Source organism: Rhopalosiphum padi, chromosome 1 (assembly GCF_020882245.1).
Source record: "Rhopalosiphum padi isolate XX-2018 chromosome 1, ASM2088224v1, whole genome shotgun sequence".
Classification (NCBI taxonomy): Eukaryota; Metazoa; Arthropoda; class Insecta; order Hemiptera; family Aphididae; genus Rhopalosiphum; species Rhopalosiphum padi.
Window position 1 is genome coordinate 71,092,614 of NC_083597.1, and position 19,357 is coordinate 71,111,970.

Sequence of the window (19,357 nt, forward strand, 5' to 3'; positions counted from 1 at the left end):
AAATTTAATTGAAATTAATGTAACATACGCATAGCGAGTTCCTGAAATATATAAAAAGGATTTAGTACTCACTAAGAAACAGAGTGTCGTTTGACATTGATCAGCTCATACGCATTGTGTAAAATAGGTGTCTTGCGTTTTTGTTTATGATCTTGTCTACATATTAGAATAATATATAATTAAACATTAGTTATTCTAGGTTTAAGAAGTGTGTGTGCTATCGGAAGATATACGTTTATGTTTTTATAGGCTTGAATAAAAATTGTTTAATTCCTTACAAGTTTAAAAAAAATATGTTAACTTATAAAATTAAATGAATATTTTTTTTTTTTGATAATTTGTGTTTAAGAAAAAAATTTCTAGTTGTCGAAAGGTAAGCAAAAAATATATTTTAATTTTGATTAATATAACATACATTATTAACTACGATACGGAAGAAGATAAAATAAAAACTTTTCCATATATTATATGGATACCGTGATATGTATTATTTACACAGTTTTTAAATCAATTTCAAAAAATTATTTAGTCAATGAAGCTAAATTTAGAGTAGAGTTTAAAGTGTTTTTAAAATGATGAAGTAGCTAATAAAAATTAAAGTTAAAACAACGGATTTTCAAAGTGTATTAAATATAGTAATGATATGAATAAGATTTAAGTAACATTTAATTATATTATTTAAATCCTAAATAATTTTCAATATTGTGCGTGTCTATATATAAAAACCGTACCATGTAAATATAAAATGCATTATCGTGTATAATAACGATGATTTTGACTTACTAAAATAAAAATAAAAAAATGTAGTACAATGTTTATGCTTAAAACTTTTTTTTATTATTATAGAAATAATAAATTTCAGTGTATAAAAAATAAACTACTATGTATAGAACAAAACATATTTCCAACCGTTTTAATATTTTTTAAATTATTATGATTAGAATAACCGAATATAATATAATATAAATAAGCTTATATTAAATTGTTCAGTCTTTGTAATAAAAATTGGAAAAACGTTTCCTATACAATGCAATTTTTATTACATTTTCAATTTATACGATATATTAATAACACTAAGTTTCGCCGAGATAATAATTATCGATAAAATCAATCATCACAATTTTAAAAATAAGATAAAATATATAAATAACAATAATATGCGTTTCCTAGTTTATCCTACTTAATAACCTAAATCATCTAAATATCTTAAATAAATTCAATGATCTCTTTTTCATACCTTTAAGATGTATATATGGCGAATGAATAAAACTATTCTATTATTATTATAAAACAATTTAATAATGTAAGAACTTAAAAACTAACCAAACAGGTCGTTGCATAAAAAAAACATGAGAAAATAATTTGACCTTGTAATTTGTTAATAACTGATGACTATATGCGCGTAGGTGTCATAATATGACCATTTTTTAAATTTAACTTTTATATAATTTAAATCATATATAGACACGCTATTCAATTAAGATATTATCTATAACAGTTTATGAAATACGGAACTATATAGACTATTACTTATCAGGAAGACCAATAACTAATAAGTAAGGTTGTGTTTCTTTCTAAATAAAAATAGAGGGAGGATTGTTGTAGTTTTACAATGAAATTTTTTTTTATTATTGTAATGGAATAATACATTATTTTCCACTTTTCCTCTAAATTAGCTTAAAATAAAAAGAGAGTTACAATGTCAATTTTTTATTTTTATTGAATACAAAATTTGGATAGGTATTGAATGGTAAAATATTGATTTCAAGTGGCGCTCACTGGATTAAATTACGTTGTATACAACGTTTAGGTAATACAATTCTAAATACACATAGAACTACTTAACCAGCAATGATTAGTAAATATACCTACATTGACTATTGGATATAATAATTATTATTTATTAATTAGAATAAGCGGAAGATTATGCTTTAAAATACTCACAGATTTTTTAACACTATGATAATTATTTACTTTAAATGAACATTATTTTAAAAATTGAAATGTATTGAATATTAATTGTAAGAAACTTCACTTCTATTACTTACAAAGTTACAAGTTACAATTCTAAAAAACGAAATCCTAAACTTTTTTTAAACTATACTTATTTTATTAGGTATAATTGTAAAAGAACTACTGTAAAATAGAATTATCGAACCAAATTGAATATTATACTAAGTTTGAAAAAATAACATATTTTAACATTTAAGCAGTTATAAAATAATTTAGTATTTAACTTAAATTAAATTCATAAATCCATTTGGTAAACTATAATATATCATACTACAAAATAAAAAATGTTTAAATTCATTGAGCTCTTTGAAAATTACTTAAAAAAACTTGATACTTATAATAAATTCGAAACAAATTAATTACATAGACTACAGCTTTGAAAATAATAATGATTTAACTTGATCTATAATTTTCATGAAATAATAAAATAATTTCTACAGTCACAAAACTTAAACTTTAAAGTGATTTTTACTTACAACGTTATAGCACAGATATGTCATATTACTCATATTATGAACTTTGTTGAACTAAATTTACCAAGAAATTATTACAAGAAAAAAATTAAAATTCTCAATTAACTGTTTAAAAAATAGCACCCTTATTCCATTTTACTTATTTTAAATTTATATGACTAATCTAATAGACTAGTACTTGCATCTTTTTGATTGAATTTTAAAATTAAATTTAAAAAAATTAATTTATTTAATAAACATGTGCATGTAATGTAGTTATATAGTTATAGTAAGTTATTGAATTATTGATATGTTCTCCTAAAAAATACTTATGATTATTTAATTAATATTTCGAATAAATGTTTTTACCTTTAACATATAAATAATTATTAATTTATAATTTTAAAATATTTAGGCAATTAAAAATTAAAACACTTTTTTCAACTCTGTTAAAATAAATTAAAATCAGTTGTTGGAACGCACTAGGCCATCGTATTTACCTGTATTGTATATTTTGTATATATGCAATATTAAATACTACTATATATTACTTACTACTTAATACTACTTACCTACTATTCATTACAAATACTTCTCGCTATAAAATGTATAGAATATTTAATTATGAAACCCTTAATATGTATAAAAACTTTTTTTGTATTATGATTATAGACATTCTTATAGATTCAGTAATATCAATGAAAATCTTCTATGTTTTTCGTCAATACTTAACTATACGTAAGAATAGATATTATCAATTGAATGAGTTTTCCGGTGAAAATAATTTAGATATATATTACAGAAGACAAATAAAAACATGTTATCCTTACTGTTTAGTCCTTGTGACTAAACAATAGGAATATCGGTTATAATAATATAAAAATATAAATTTTGTGAATATAGTTACATCTTACGTAGGTACTTTGCATTTTATGATTTATGTCATTTTTATACATATTGTATAAAATATATATTACGTACGCGTATAGCATAGGGAGCATGTTACGCCAACAATAATTTAACTATTCTCGAAAATGTTTCAAATCGCGAATCAAACAGTCATAATGGAAACAATAAAACGCAAACTGGTTTATTCTACTGCCAATAGAATGTTTTCAAACTGAGCAGCTCTACTCAGTACTCACAGACCACTAAACTAGTATCAGTGACCGCGTACTACGGTGTAAACACTATTCAATAACCTAAACTTGACTTGAACATTATAATAGTAACAAAATATGTATTTGTTTTGATTATAAAAATATAATATTTTACGCTCGTTGTTCTGCTCCTCAATAGATTTTGTTGATCCGAAGGATTAGGTAAGACAATTTTAAGATAAATATACATTAGTTTCAAGTCAAATTAGCGTAAATTTTATTTAATATTTACTTAATAATCAGACATTAACAATTCATATTCTTAGCAAATTAGGTTTTCCTATTTTATGTTCATGTCTTTTTTTTTTTGACAGTTTATTTATGGAATAATTTTATACGGATTGTAAAAAGGCACCAAAAAGAGATAAAATAAATTATAAAAATCAAGATCAGTAGTATAGTACATACCTACCTATTACTTACAAACAATTATGAAAAATAAATTAAAATTAAAATATTTATCCGAGTTCACTCATAATAAATTGTTTTTGATAATTGCAGTGTTATTCTAATTAAAAATATCAATACTCTAACTACTATCCTATTTACTGTTGAACTTAATAGATAAAAAAAATATTTAATGACTGAAATATTTTACGAAAAATATTTTTAAATCAACTATGATAACTGAAAATATTTAAATATTAACATACAAAACCATAACATTTTACCCTATAATCATGGATATAGCTATACATATTTATTTTAAGAATAACTTTAAAAATTGTATATTTTATGGAGACATGGAATACATATAAGTACATATATATTATATGTATATATATTTTAATAAAAGTTGTTATATAGTATTAAAAATATATATAAATATATATAATAATAATGAATAATTAAAGTTATTTTTCTATAAAATCTACCGAATCTATAAATGTATGCATAATATAACTTATATAAAATAATACAAAAATACTGAATAATTTTAAACTAGACATCATTGTAAAAAACATATTGTATATAAATAAACAAATCAAATGTTTAGCTAAAACTTAACAATACTACTACAGCTATTATATTATAAAATACTAGAATAAATAAAAATCATAGCTTAAGTCATTATGATTACTATTTTTTTTTAATCACTACTACAATATTACGTTCCTTGTATAGTTACGGTAGGTGAAGGTTTATAAATGATTACGTGGGACGAACGTGGGTAAAACCCTAAAACGTACAGGAAATCAAATAGTTATTAAAGAAACCAAGAATATACAGTTAATTCATATTTGTTTATGTATTTATTCCGTATATATAAGCTAAAATGTAACTAATGTAAGCCGTGTCACAATCTTTACAGATGTTAACAGAGATATTCACAATACAATTATAAATAATTCAATTAAAACCTATAGCAACAGGTTCTTGTGAGTTTAGGTGTTTCTTACACTTCGGTGATTTCACACTTCAGCACTAAAATGTGTTGCATTGTTCACATTGTTGTATTAATTATTATGATTTAATAATGAAAAAAAAATATTAAAAACAAATTATATTAAATATCCTAACAAATTGATGATCATTATGAAAAATATGGCTGATGCGAATTTCAAATACTAAACATCTGTGAATATAGTATTTAATTTACTATGATTTAAATTATTAAATATTTAAATGTTTTAAAAGTAAATACAAAATCAAAGAAAAAAGCCTTGTAATATATTTTTGAAGCTGCGTATGATGAGTCGTACAGTCGTACAGTCGTAGAAGCAGATGTAATAAAAAAAATTGTATTCAATACAGGAACTTTAGCTTATTTTAAACAATAATTTGAAGGAATGACAAATTTATAAAGAAATAATACTTATACTAGATAATTACTTGCTATATTTATCTAAATTCAATAACTATTAAATAGGAAACATAAAATATCAAAAATGAAACAAGACGAAGTTAATATATTACATTAAGTAATCGGCCTATTTAAAACATGTAACAAAATATTAATTGCTAAGTTTATTTTTTAATTCAACGGAAATATTGGGTTTAAAATATTTATAAATTTAACAAAAATTATGTTAAATAACTAATAATTTAGTGAATTGTTTATTTGTCTAACTCAAATCAAAAAGGGTAATAACCATTAAACTAAACGTTTGGCAATTTTCTATAGACATTTGATAAAATGCTTAATTTTTTAATTTAATGAAATAACCTTATAATTATAATATAATAGATTTATTTATATATGTTTTATAAGTAGCTTCACACAAAACTATTACATTTTCAATTTATCAAATAGTTTATTGTCCCTTGATCCTTAGTAATAATGATCATAAAGTTAAAAGAAACTTGAATGTGTGCCGTGTGGTCATTAAAATTAACTAATTTTATTGTTGTAATTAGTAATGCAATTTATGAGTTATGGCCCTATAAAAAATGAACTTGCAATGATTTATAGCAAATATATAATCATTAAATATAGCTTATAAATTAAAAATGGATTGTTAATAAGCAAGATTTATTTAACAAAATTATTACTGTTAATATAAATAAGAGTTACAACTACAATTAGTATTTAAATAAAGCTTAATGTTAAAAAAATAGAATTGATCAAATTACACAAAATTAATCAAGTACTTTATAAAACAATAATCAAATTATATTTTATAAAATTGAAACGTATGTTCATATAATTCATATTAGGTAGTAAGTATTGTTGTAGTTTGAATATATTATTTATTTATAGTTCCTAACTCATTTTTAATTATTAATAACATTTTTAATTTTTTAATTTTTAAACAATTGTGCTAGAGCACAATATAATATTAAAAATAGTAAATACGTAATAAAAATTACGCACCACTGGCAAATAACGAAACAACTATTCTACAAGATTCTGCAAATTATAATGAGTGGTTATAAGAATCGGGAAATAAAAAATAATAGAAATACCCCCACTTTTCAATATGAATACCGATTATGATATTGACCTACCAACAACTTAAACAACATTCTTGTCCTGGATTGCCGAGTTGGTTTCCGCAAATCAAGTAAATACATTGATCCATGGGTTCTTAAAATATATTATTTATAATAATGTGAACCACTAATAACTGATAAATTAACTAGTTTATTGAATTATTCGCATTTCAAATAATGCAACATGTTTTTCATTTAGCTAATATTGTTTTATGCCTAAATTTATTCGACAAAAATTGTATTTATTCGTTTTATATGTTACGATTTACATAAACTTCAGACTGTAATAAATTAATCTTTAATACATTACATCATTTTAATTGCAAAAACTTCAAAAACTCACACATTGAATATTTTGATGTCTTTTAAATAATATTTTGAATTCATTTATCGTGTAATTTTCAAATAAAAATAATTTCTTAAACATATTTAATTAGTGGAAAACTGTTATTGTATTTTTACAAAACCATAATATTATTATTACGACATAACATTAAGCCCTTTAGTCGTAACCCTCCTACAGATGACTGAACAACAAAATCTTTGTCCGGAATCGTATTAACAATCGAAAAGGAGTTTACCTTCAAAATATAATATGGTAACTTAAAGATAAAATACGCCTTGCTAATACCATAATATTAAAGTATATCTATAGCCACATTAATATTTTGTAATAACTGAATTTTATAAAATTAAATATTAGCTAAAATAATTTTTACAGTACCCACTGTTATTTTGTCCAAACTTCCATAAAATATCTTTATACGTGTTTAAAAACATAGATTATAGAATTTAATTTTTTTTTAAATTACAGTGATCTTCAAACATCTATGGATATTCTCACTTCTTACTTAAATTATTAATACCTTATGCATGCATGTAATTCACTATATAATTCAGTACCTACTTATTATACCAGCAACAGTAATTATCTCAAATCTAGTTTGAAGTTTGAACCACAGGATGTTTTTTTATTTTTTTAAGACTAATTTTGTTACATACTATGATTACATGTTAATAGTTATACTCAAATAGTTATATCTTTTCCGGTATACCAATAAACAAGTACTACTTATAGCATTATAATTTTAAGTAAACAAATTATTTCCTAAAAATTCACTTAACTTATTTTATATTAGCTAAATAAAAGAAAATATTAAGTTCTTTTAAATAAATTAGTTCATTTTTCTTGTAATGTTTACTTCAAATGACTTTTCACAGCTTTTTCATTGTACACTATTTTACACATTTCTAACTGTTTGACTCATTTTAATTTAGTAAAGCGTTGAACAATAAAATAGCATTATTATCATTTTTTTTTTTTTGAAATTTGACAATTTAATTGAAAGCCTTTAATGTAATTTCAAATGTTTTACGTTTAAGTGTTGATTTAAGCCTAGATTAAGAGGGACCAGAATGGTCTTGATACAACAATATTCGTTTCAACAAAAGCTAGAAAAAAAATTTATTTATATATTAAAATTAGTTATATTTTATAATTTATAAAAATAAAAATTCAGTAATAGACAATTTGTTTTATTTTATTTTATGGTCTCCTGCAAGCATTTTGACCTTGGGTCCTAAAAAATCTTAATCTGAGCTTAAGCGACGTCGTATGTAATTCATAAAAAATTTCTTTAAGTAGGTTGTAGTAGGTATTATATAATAAGAAATTAAATATAAAAAATAAAATTTAAAAAAATTATCATAATTATATTATTGTTAAAGATTTCGTTATTAATAAAATTCAATATTGAACATAACAAACAACATATTATAATAATAATATTATGACAAAAAATCAGATAATGTATAAAGTTTACCGTCTATGCCAACTTATATAATAATCAGCTAAAGTAAAATAAAAAATAATTTTATATAATATAATGATACCAATTCTTTTTACTTATAGTAGTAACTATTATTATGATGTTTCGGTTATAAAATTAGTATTGGATTAAGTTTTTATATTATGATCGATATAATATATAGTATTATATTTGTACGTTAAATTTTTAACAACAACAAAATGAATATATATCGTATTATTACATATATATTATACAAAAGTATAGATGAGCATCTTAAATATTTTTATTTTTTAAATGTCATAAATATATAATATGTATATTAATATTGTTATATTAAAATATGGTGTGTTAATTGTCCAGTCACCGGAGCTGAATATTTATCCAAGATTAATAAAAAAAAAACTAATACTAAATTTAAATATAAAAAACGTGCTGGCCTGTACCATAGACCTCATTAATATTTATGATTATGTTAAAGAAATAGGTACAAGGAAGTGAATAGAGGACGGTAGTTCACAGGCTCTAAATTTCAAGCCGGTTATATAATAGTATTTATATTTATATCATAATATAGTGTATACCGATGGTTAAGGGCAGACATGTTTTGAGTACACGTTTATGAATATAGTTCAGGAACCTAGCTTAAAACACATTTTTATTATGTCATATTATATTCACAGTAATTTGTAAGTCAGTAAAATGCAAAAAATAATAGCTTAAAGAAATAATACTCAATCAAAATGTATTTATTATTGATGATACAAATTATTTATGTAAATAAATACAAGTAATACGTATTAATAATCTAACTAATATAATTGTAATTATATAATATGACAGTGATGATAATGAAAATTAAGTATATATAAAGATATAGATATAGATATAATATACAAGTATATTATATGAATATAAGAGGCAAACTATATAATAGCGACAGCTTAATATCAAAATAAATGTTAAAATAGGTACTTTAAATAAGTACTGCATACGAATATAAAAACGCTTTGTAGGATCTCATTCTCATAGCTATGTACATTGTATAACCTTTATGTATATAATATACACATAATAAATATTATAAATACACACATCTACTAATATACAGTAAGAAAGGGGACAATTTATTATTGAACTGGTTGAATCTATTACTTTTGGATACTAACTTAATCTATAAGACATAATGTTACCAATTTACTTCCAACATTAGGAAAAAGGCAAATAATATTTTCAATACAATGCGTAATAATAAACAATGCATGACAATATAATTATGAAAGAAAATATAAACGAAAAAACACAAATACAAAATAATAAGCATTATCTATCTGATCTCTTTTTCTAGAAATAATATACCTAGTTATCTACGTTTATACTGAGCAAATATTTTATCAAATTACTACACGTCTTGTTATTTCAAAATCTATTAACTTTTTTGAAAATATTTTATTTACATAATTATATTTATCATATTTTCAGCGTAATTTAAGTGTTTTACGTTTTTGAATGAAAACATTCATCATTTTTAATATTATAGCAGAGTATTTTTCGGAATATTTCGATTTACCAAAATCAAAATTCGGATTTGTTAGAAAATTACGAATAGTTTATAAGTAGTATTTAAAGTATAGATGAGACAAATAAGTAGACAAACATTTTGCGGGGTATCCTCGTTCCACTCCACTCCATTAGAAACTAATAATTCTTATCAAAAAAATAAATGTTCTCGGGATAAAAAAATCAGATTGAATTTAATAAATTTAGATACCCAGTAAGGAAATTGTAAAGTTACTTTTAATAGCTATAAGGTGTTACTAATAATGTGTTATGCGTATACCTATAATAGAATAATATTATAAACCACAACGATCGATCATCTTTGCATGAATTAGAATTTGTTATTAAAACTAGTAACTACTATATTTAAATAACATAATATGAAAATCTAACGTCGTTGGTATCATTATTCGGCAACTAGGCATGACCTTGAATCTTCACGAATTGTGCGGTCAAGAAGTATATATTTTTGGACTTTAGCTGCTGTCTACTATAGACAAAGCGGATGGTTAATCAGTTTAGTGTTGGTACAAAAAAAGGTCTAATAATTTTATAAACCGGATAAACGAGTGATCACTGGTCGCACAATTACTAGTACATCGTTATAATTCACAAAAGCACCATAATTATTACCGTACCGGTTAGGATATACGTTATTTTAATATTTAATGGCATGTGAAAAGACGCTATTAATTAATATTTTCATAATTTAAATGAGTTGTACTAAAACATAGTTTAACTTTATCTAACTAAAAGATTAGCATCCCTATTAATTATTATCACCAGTTTCCGTTAAAAATCCAAGAATACGTAAGGGCCTTAAAAATTGCTTACTGAAGCGAAATTATTTAAGTAAAAAAAAAATCTATCGTTAGATACTCCAGGTTTTTTCTTTCAATAATGCTACTAAAATTAATAAAAATGTAGCAATTTTGATTTCCTAGCATATCTAGGTTAGATTAATTAAATATATACCTACGTAGAACGTTTTGAGTATTTGCATGTGAGCATTCATTGCCTCCAAAAATCGTTTTTTTTTTCAAAAAAAAAAAAAAAATGACAAGTAAAATACCTACAAACCGGTTATAAATCGTTTCCTATTGATTCGTACCTGTGCAAAATTAAAACCAATAACATTAGATTAATATATTTTGAATATGAGCGTAACTTATTATAATATAGGTAAGTAAATTAAAAAAAATAAAACAAATATTGCGTTTAAGTTATTATTCATAAGCGTGTTTGTATGTAATACACATTAAAAAAATTAATATTTGTTATAGAGGTAAGCCAGTCACTACCTAAGTACATTTTAATCAATTTGAAAATAAGCTACAAGTATTGCTATATTATACAAGGTTAGGTTAAGTTTAACGTTAGGTACGTTAATTCTATAAGGTATTGAAAATATGGTTAACTACTATTTTAAATATAATCAAGATGTGTGTGATAAACTGATAAAAATAATATGACTATGTTTTTTTACTATTATTTTTGACAAAATTGCCATTGTGTAATTATGTATTATTTACACTTTTCAGTTTTATTATATTTATGATTGAAATAATATGTACATAATTAATACTTAATTAATAATAAAGAACTTTGATTTTGAATACATCTTTAGCTTAATACCTTAAATAATATGTTCCTTATATATAATGATACAATTTTTTCTCTTTAATAGTTTAAAATCTAAAGATGGAAGAAATCAATCTCGATCATGTACATGAAACTAGTGGTGACGTCAATTTAGCAGTTAAAATAACTGATGCGTATAAAGCATACAACTCATCGGCCGTCGTATTAAATGGATTTAACATGAATGTGCAAAAGGGAACAATGTAACTAGTTTTTTTTTATTCATAAAAAATGTATTTTTATATTACCTAATATTATTTTCTTAAATTTTCCCCAATAGATATGGCTTATTGGGACCAAGTGGATGTGGCAAAACAACCTTACTTTCTTGTATTATTGGCCGAGGTAGATTGGACTCTGGACACATTCAACTTTCTGTAAAAAAGAAAAAAGAAATTGGTTACATGCCACAGGTAATTGCAAAACTATTATAAAAACCATTATTTTATTATAATTCATAGTATAAATTAATACAAATATGACAGATAATAACAGAACTATATATGATTAAATGGAATGGTGGGTTGTGGCATATGGGTGTATGAAAACAAATTCAGACTGATTTCGCAATATACTCCTCTTAAGCTCGTAAATACAAAATTCTAGATTTTAGATATCATAATATAACCAAAATACTTTTACCGATCTACATCATATATTAATCTTGAAGACTATAATCACTGGTTCTCCTTCTATCATAATTATAACCATTCAATAATTTGATATATTTAAAAAAAGGTTTTGTAATTTACACCATAATAAGAGTAATAATTTATTTGATTGTTTCGTTGGTACCTACTACCTACTCTCGTTGAAATCGAGACTCGACGGACACGTATGAGTGTATGACAATAATAATTTTTCGAGATTTTTAACTACCCACCGGCTTATCTGATAATCATTACAAATGTTGACATTCCCTCCAACACAATCGTGTTATTACATAGTAATACATTTATGGTGTTATTATTATAAATCTATTAACCACAAACCATAGAAAATGGCATAGTTACATATAAAAACAACCCAATGCAAAATACAGTGTGAATACAGAATAGGTTAGAGAAATAGCTGCTCTGGATCTAAAATAGAATATCTTGTGTTATTAGATTCTCTCTACTATCGAGTACGTACGTACAAGCTAATGGATGTAAAACAATTAAATAACTATCTACTTCATACATTTACATTTCTTTAAAAATACATCTTAGTCTTAATTATTAGCAAATTATTTCCCTGTTGCCGTGACCTTTATCGCATTAAATATGTAACCCGTTTATCGACTGTTTATTAATCTATCGTTGATTTAATAATATAATACATAACTTGGATTAATAATCAATATAATGTCTATACAGTACCCTTCAATGTAACATATTATATCATTACATAATATTATTAGCGATTTGAGTAAAGCTACACTATTCTGTACCTAATACCTATAGATACTATAATATACCGGTATACAATTAATTACACGTTGACATGATACTTGATAATATTTTTAATTTAATAATTTAAGCATTAGCGAGTATATCCTTCTCGTTAACGAGTAAACGTTTTGTCGGTAAATTCGTTAACACGATATACGAGGTGATGCATGTACTGTAAGATACTATATATTTCATAAAACACAAGCGTTTTTGAAAATATTTTTTCGACATAATTTTAAATCATAACTAAATAATATTTTATTTAGAGTAATCCGATCTATAAAAATTAAATTCAGACAAATAGTATTAGTTTACAAATATTTAAAGTTTAGATGAACGAAGATCAAGATTTTTTGGAATATTATTTCTGTATAAAACTACAAAATACTTTCTATGTTCTATGTAACTTTATATAACTATAACTCATAAACTGTTTGTCCAAAATGTTTATGTATCGAAGTACTTCAAAAAGTATTAAAGTTCAGAATTAAGCATTAAAAAAAAAATTTAGAAATTTAAAAATACAATGATAAAAAATGGTAAAAAATAAATATTTTTTAGAACATTTTTATTTATAACGACTTTTAATTAAATAATATGTTTTAAAATGTAAATAATTCTTTTAAATATTGCGTGTTACGTTAAATGAGTAAACTGGTATTTATATACTGCAAAATTAAATATTTTATGGGTAATTACTAGAAAAATAGATATACCTACCTATAATTAATATTTATTAATATTATCTATATGAATATTAATATTATTTAACTTTTATATTAAAAAACTGATGTATTTTAATTCAGGATTTAGCACTTTACGAAGAATTTAACATATTAGAAACTTTCCATTATTTTGGATCTTTATACGAAATGTCTTATAAAGATATTATCGATAAAGGTGAAAAATTGATCAGTTTAATGGAAATGCCACCGTCTAAGACTCAATTTGGTTCAATGAGGTAATTTTATAAAAAAGTATAAACGTAACAAACTTTTGATTTCACATTGATAATATAATAACGAGAAATAATTTATAGCGGTGGACAACAAAGAAGATTCTCCTTGTGTACTGCTCTTTTGCACGACCCTAGTTTGTTGATATTGGATGAACCTACAGTTGGACTCGATCCAATCATTAGTGCTAGGTAGGTTTTAATAGATGGTAAACAATTAAGTCTATTTGGCTTTTGGTGATCATTATTATAAATTGTTAATCATATTATTAATTAATTCATTACTATAATAAACACAATTATACAAATTATTAAAATTTAAAAAAAATCATCTATCCTTCTCGTGTTGACTTGTACTAACACTAATTCAATTTTTATTTTATAAATAATTAATTAAATAAATAAATACATACCTACTCATTTACTAAACTTCTATATAAATGTGTAACTATTTAGCATATGGGAGTATTTACAAGATTTAACAAATCGTGGAAAAACAATAATTATCACAACTCATTACATTGAAGAAGCACGACTTGCAAATACAGTAAATATATTAATGATATCGTAATCAAATGTTCATGATTTTAAACTCAATTTAAATTTAGATAGGCTTAATGAGAAAAGGCGTTTTACTATCTGAAGCACCTCCATTGGAAATTATGGCGTCTTGTAATGCTGACACACTTGAAAGTGCCTTTTTAATACTCAGTCAAAAGCAAACTTCAGTTAATACAGAGATAATAGTTGAGTAAAATTTATTTGAACTTTAGCGTAGATTACATTACATATTACGTATGTATAAAATACCATATGTTTACTAATACAGTAATATAACTTATTAGGAACAACCAAGAAGAAAATCCATACTACAGCCAGCCACGACGTCGCTGGAAAAATCATCATTTTTCTCACCAATACGGTTTAAAGCTCAATTATTAAAACATTGGTATTGGAGCGTCAGGAATTGGACGTTAGTATAAATCATTGTAATGCTATTAAACATTCAATATTTATACTAAAATGTGTCAACTATTTATTTTAGAATCATTTTATTTGTTTGTCTCTTACCAATCCTCACTATAATGATTTATAATTTGACCATTGGACAAGCCCCAAAACCTCTCAACATAGGAATTGTCAACTATGAAAATCCTTCACATTGTTCATATAACCCGTTTGATATATGTGATGGAAGAATCCCACTAAGTTGCAAATTTATGAAAGAGATGGAAAACCACGATTTAACTTTGGTAATTAATATATTACATTTTATAATTTAAAATATTTAATTTTTTTAATAGTTACGTATTTTAGAAACTATATTTAAATTTTATTTCTTGAAATCAAAATACCTATGTTTTCTAATTTCTTTATTTTAATCAATGTTACAAATAATGTAAGTAATAAATTTAAAAATATTATATAATACTGACAGACAAAATACAATGAAGAGGACTTAGCAAGACAAGACGCAAAGCATGGTTTTACGTGGGGTTTCGTAACATTTGAAAAAAATTTTACTGATATGATCGGAATGAAATTTGATAATCCATCAATAATGAGTTCACATGATATAGAAGAATCTGCAATAAAAGCATCACTGGATATGTCAAGTAATATTTTAGTATTTTAATAAATTATATTAAACAAAATAAAATAATTTGTTTTTATTTCAGACTATGTAGTAAAAACAATAATTCAAGGAAAATTACATCAAAGTTATAAAAGTCTTACTAAAGCTTTTACAAACTGTAATAAAAGTACAGTAACTACAACGTTAGATCCAGTGCCAATAACGGTAAGAATGTAAACTAAATATTAATTTATCAAAAATCATTCACATTTTATTTAAATTGATATTTAAAATGAAATACAACAAAAACAAAAATGTTATTTTAGTTGATGACGCCTGTATTTGGATTATTATATGACATTAATATGTCACATTACGGAGCTGCAGCAATAATATCCATGTATGTTAATATTTAAATTTATATTATTCATTCTAATTTATGTATTTAACTGTAATTACTGACTTACTGACTAGTATACACATTTTTTGGAAAATCATTTTCGAAGTAATACAAAGTCTATAAAAATCATGCATGATACATCACGAATTCATAATAACTCATCAGTCATCATATAGGTAGTACATTTTAATTTCTAGATTTTTTCATACACCACTAAAAAAGACGGTGGTAATAATGATAGAAATGTCTCATACAACTGTACTTCTATAGTATATTTACATTTAAAACTAAAAAGAAAATTTGAAATGCTTTTGAAGTTAATGTCATCAGCTGAACCAATGGGATTTAGCTTGTCTAAGATTTATATATTTTCTACTATTTCAACTTAAACCAAGTTTTAAAAATGTTTTAGATTGGAATTATACCTGACATTCTTGTTCACGGCGTTATCAATTAGCATGGAAAAAAACAGCGGTTTAATTGAAAGGAGTCTTTCTTCAGGTCATTATGAATATATTGAAAATATAAGGTTCATTTTTTAACTAAAATTAAATGTATTTTTGAACAGGACTCACCGTTCTTGAAGTCATTATTTCGCAATTGGTGGTACAAATTACAATGTTAATTTTTCAAACTATCACAGTATTCATACTACAGTTCATTGTGTTCGACCATCCATTCTTAAGTACATGGACAACGCCTTTTATACTTGTATTCTTACAAGGAATATGTGGGACATTTATGGGTAGGCAAATACATTTTATGTAAAAATTGAATTTCAGATTATGCATTTATTTATATAAAAATTATATAATTGAAATACTCACATAGTTTGAGTAGAGGTTTTTATATTAATATTTTAGAAGTTAATAACTACCTATACTATATTATAGGTTTTGCGGCGAGTATTACTTTTGATGAAGAAAAAATCACTACGTTCTTTGGAATATGTTTGGTTATGTCACAAGTATTCTTAAGTGGTAAGTTCTTGAGAATAAACTTAGGATTAAAAAAATTATTTATATTTTATTTATTTATTTAGGTATTATGTGGCCTTTAGAAGCCATGGATCCAATATTAAAAAAAATTAGTCTTTTTTTCCCGTTAACTTTATCAGTTGACGCATTTAGATCAATAACTGCAAGAAATTGGGGATTATCTCATCCAATAGTTATGCAAGGATTTATATCAATAGTGATTTGGATATTTGTTACAATTTCAGTTTCAATATTAAGTCTTAAGTTAAAACAAGGTATTAAAGCGAAAAAATAAAGAACACCAGTTGTAATTTGTCTAATATTAATCGTTATGTTGTAACTCTGTATTTAAGTAAATGATGTATTATGTAAATATAATTTAAGATATATTATTATAAATGACTATGTTTATTTTTTAGTTTTTAAACTATACATACCTATAATTTTTTTATATCCCAAATATTATAAATTAAGCTTTGTTAAAAAAAAAATAATAATAAAATAAATAACTACTAAATTGATCTGTAATTCATTATTACATTATTAGTATTGTACTATTGTCTATTACTAATAATAATACATATATTTAATTCACCTAAATCGAAATACAAGAAACTTGAAGACTGAGTTGAAATTAAACTTTACAGGTTAGACTTAGAATAATAAATAGTAATTGAGCAGTTATTTTATGATACTTATGGTTTTGTTTTGCAAAAGAAATACAGCGAGAACAAGACGTATCACGTATGTAAGTATATTAATGTAAAATAAATAATCTATCACCTATGTTTAAAATTATTATTATTTGCTATTTTACTATTTAATATAATAGGTATGTCTAACATTAAAACGAAATATAAATAATAAATTAAAAATAATATTTTCTTAGAAATATAATAATTTATAACATTATAATATAAAATAATATAATAATAAATATTGTTTGTCTACATAATAAATAGATAATAATTAATTTGAAAAAAACTATAATAATGTAATATATTTTGATTTCCTTTAATATTATATTATAATTAGTTACTTCCTTGACAACCTATTTTTACTAAATAACTGATTAGTATCTAAGTATTTATTTAATATTTAAAGGATAAATATTTTTAATATATTTATACATTAAATATATTATTATTGAAATCAAAACAATTTAATGTATGTTTTGAAGTGAATTAATAATTATATACCTATAATAATATTATGAAATAGGTGAAATGTTTAGCACTATTTTAATACTTGGTTTATTGAATTTATCCGAAATTACAATTAGTCTTCATTTTTGCGAACCTGATAACACAGGATTAAACAAATGTCATGATGGTGGTTGCAATAATAATGTGTACGATCAAGAAAATATTTGCTTATGCAGTTTTTCTCGAAATATAATGAATGGAAGATACTGTGGTATTTATGAAGATAAATGTACAATAAATCCTTGCGCTAACAACGGAAAGTGTATATCTGGCATAGGATATTATGTATGTGAATGTAGCAATGAATTCTATGGTATTAACTGTGAAATTCCTATAAAAAAAAGCAAGTTAATTTTATTGTTACTTAAAAATAAGTATAAACATATTAAATATAAACGGCTTCCAATATTTGTTAAATATCCATTGAATATTTAAACAAAATTGAACTTAATATTTGTTATTTGTACAAAACCATCAAAATGTAATACTTCACATTCATCAATTTCGTTTATTAAGAAATTTACAAAGAAAATAAATAGGAATAGGAATATGGAATATATATTTATGTGGATTTAATCAGTTGTTATATAATTTAAATTAAGGCTTAAAGGCAAAGCGATTTAAGTAATCTTTTAACGGTGCCTTGCATTAAAGTTATGTTTGATTACTTTTTTAATTTTTTACTAAATAACAAATAAGTAAGAGCCTACATAATTGACTAATTATTACATTAATTACTATTTATTATAATTGTTTATATTTATTTAAGTTAAATGCTATCCTCTATTTTTTGAAGATGATACAAGCAGAAAAATAAGAAGACCTTCATTATTTTATCGAATAAAATCCAAACACGGAGAAGAATTACATTTATTGCTTATAGCCAATACTTTTGGAGATGTTAATTATAATGTAATTATTAGAGGCACACTAAGTAATTTTCGTTATAAATTGAATCACTATAAAAAAAAAATGAAAATTTCTGATGCAATTAATTTGTGTTCGACAAAATTGGATTCTGAAGAATTTAAAATAAATAATTGTTATGGCCCTGATAACTATGACTGTCAAAATATGTGCAATCTTATCCCAAAGTTATATGGTAATGAAAAAAAAAAAATGAAAAAAAAACAAATAAACACTAAATCCAATTTTCAGGTTACGATAGTGAAGTAGAAATCGCACTTATTGGCCCTTACTTTAATACAAAAACCTCACTTAAAAGAGAAGATATATATTACGA

General features: G+C 23.5%; 1 protein-coding gene across 2 annotated transcripts; it reads left to right on the forward strand.

The window, feature by feature from the left end:
* The first annotated feature begins 82 nt into the window (after positions 1–82).
* Positions 83–17,426, forward strand: LOC132917117 (ABC transporter G family member 23-like). Of its 2 annotated transcripts, none has more exons than XM_060977687.1 (16): positions 83–373; positions 11,615–11,771; positions 11,849–11,981; positions 13,808–13,962; positions 14,041–14,148; positions 14,413–14,503; positions 14,565–14,702; positions 14,802–14,929; positions 15,002–15,209; positions 15,395–15,572; positions 15,636–15,757; positions 15,859–15,932; positions 16,345–16,433; positions 16,501–16,677; positions 16,826–16,912; positions 16,975–17,426. In XM_060977687.1, exons 2-16 carry the CDS (start codon positions 11,629–11,631, stop codon positions 17,202–17,204), a joined length of 2,061 nt encoding a protein of 686 aa, XP_060833670.1. In that variant the 5' UTR covers positions 83–373; positions 11,615–11,628; the 3' UTR covers positions 17,205–17,426. The 2 variants fall into 2 exon arrangements, with proteins under 2 accessions (XP_060833670.1, XP_060833669.1); XM_060977686.1 differs by lacking the exon at positions 83–373 and adding an exon at positions 3,597–3,787.
* The last annotated feature ends 1,931 nt before the right edge of the window (positions 17,427–19,357 follow it).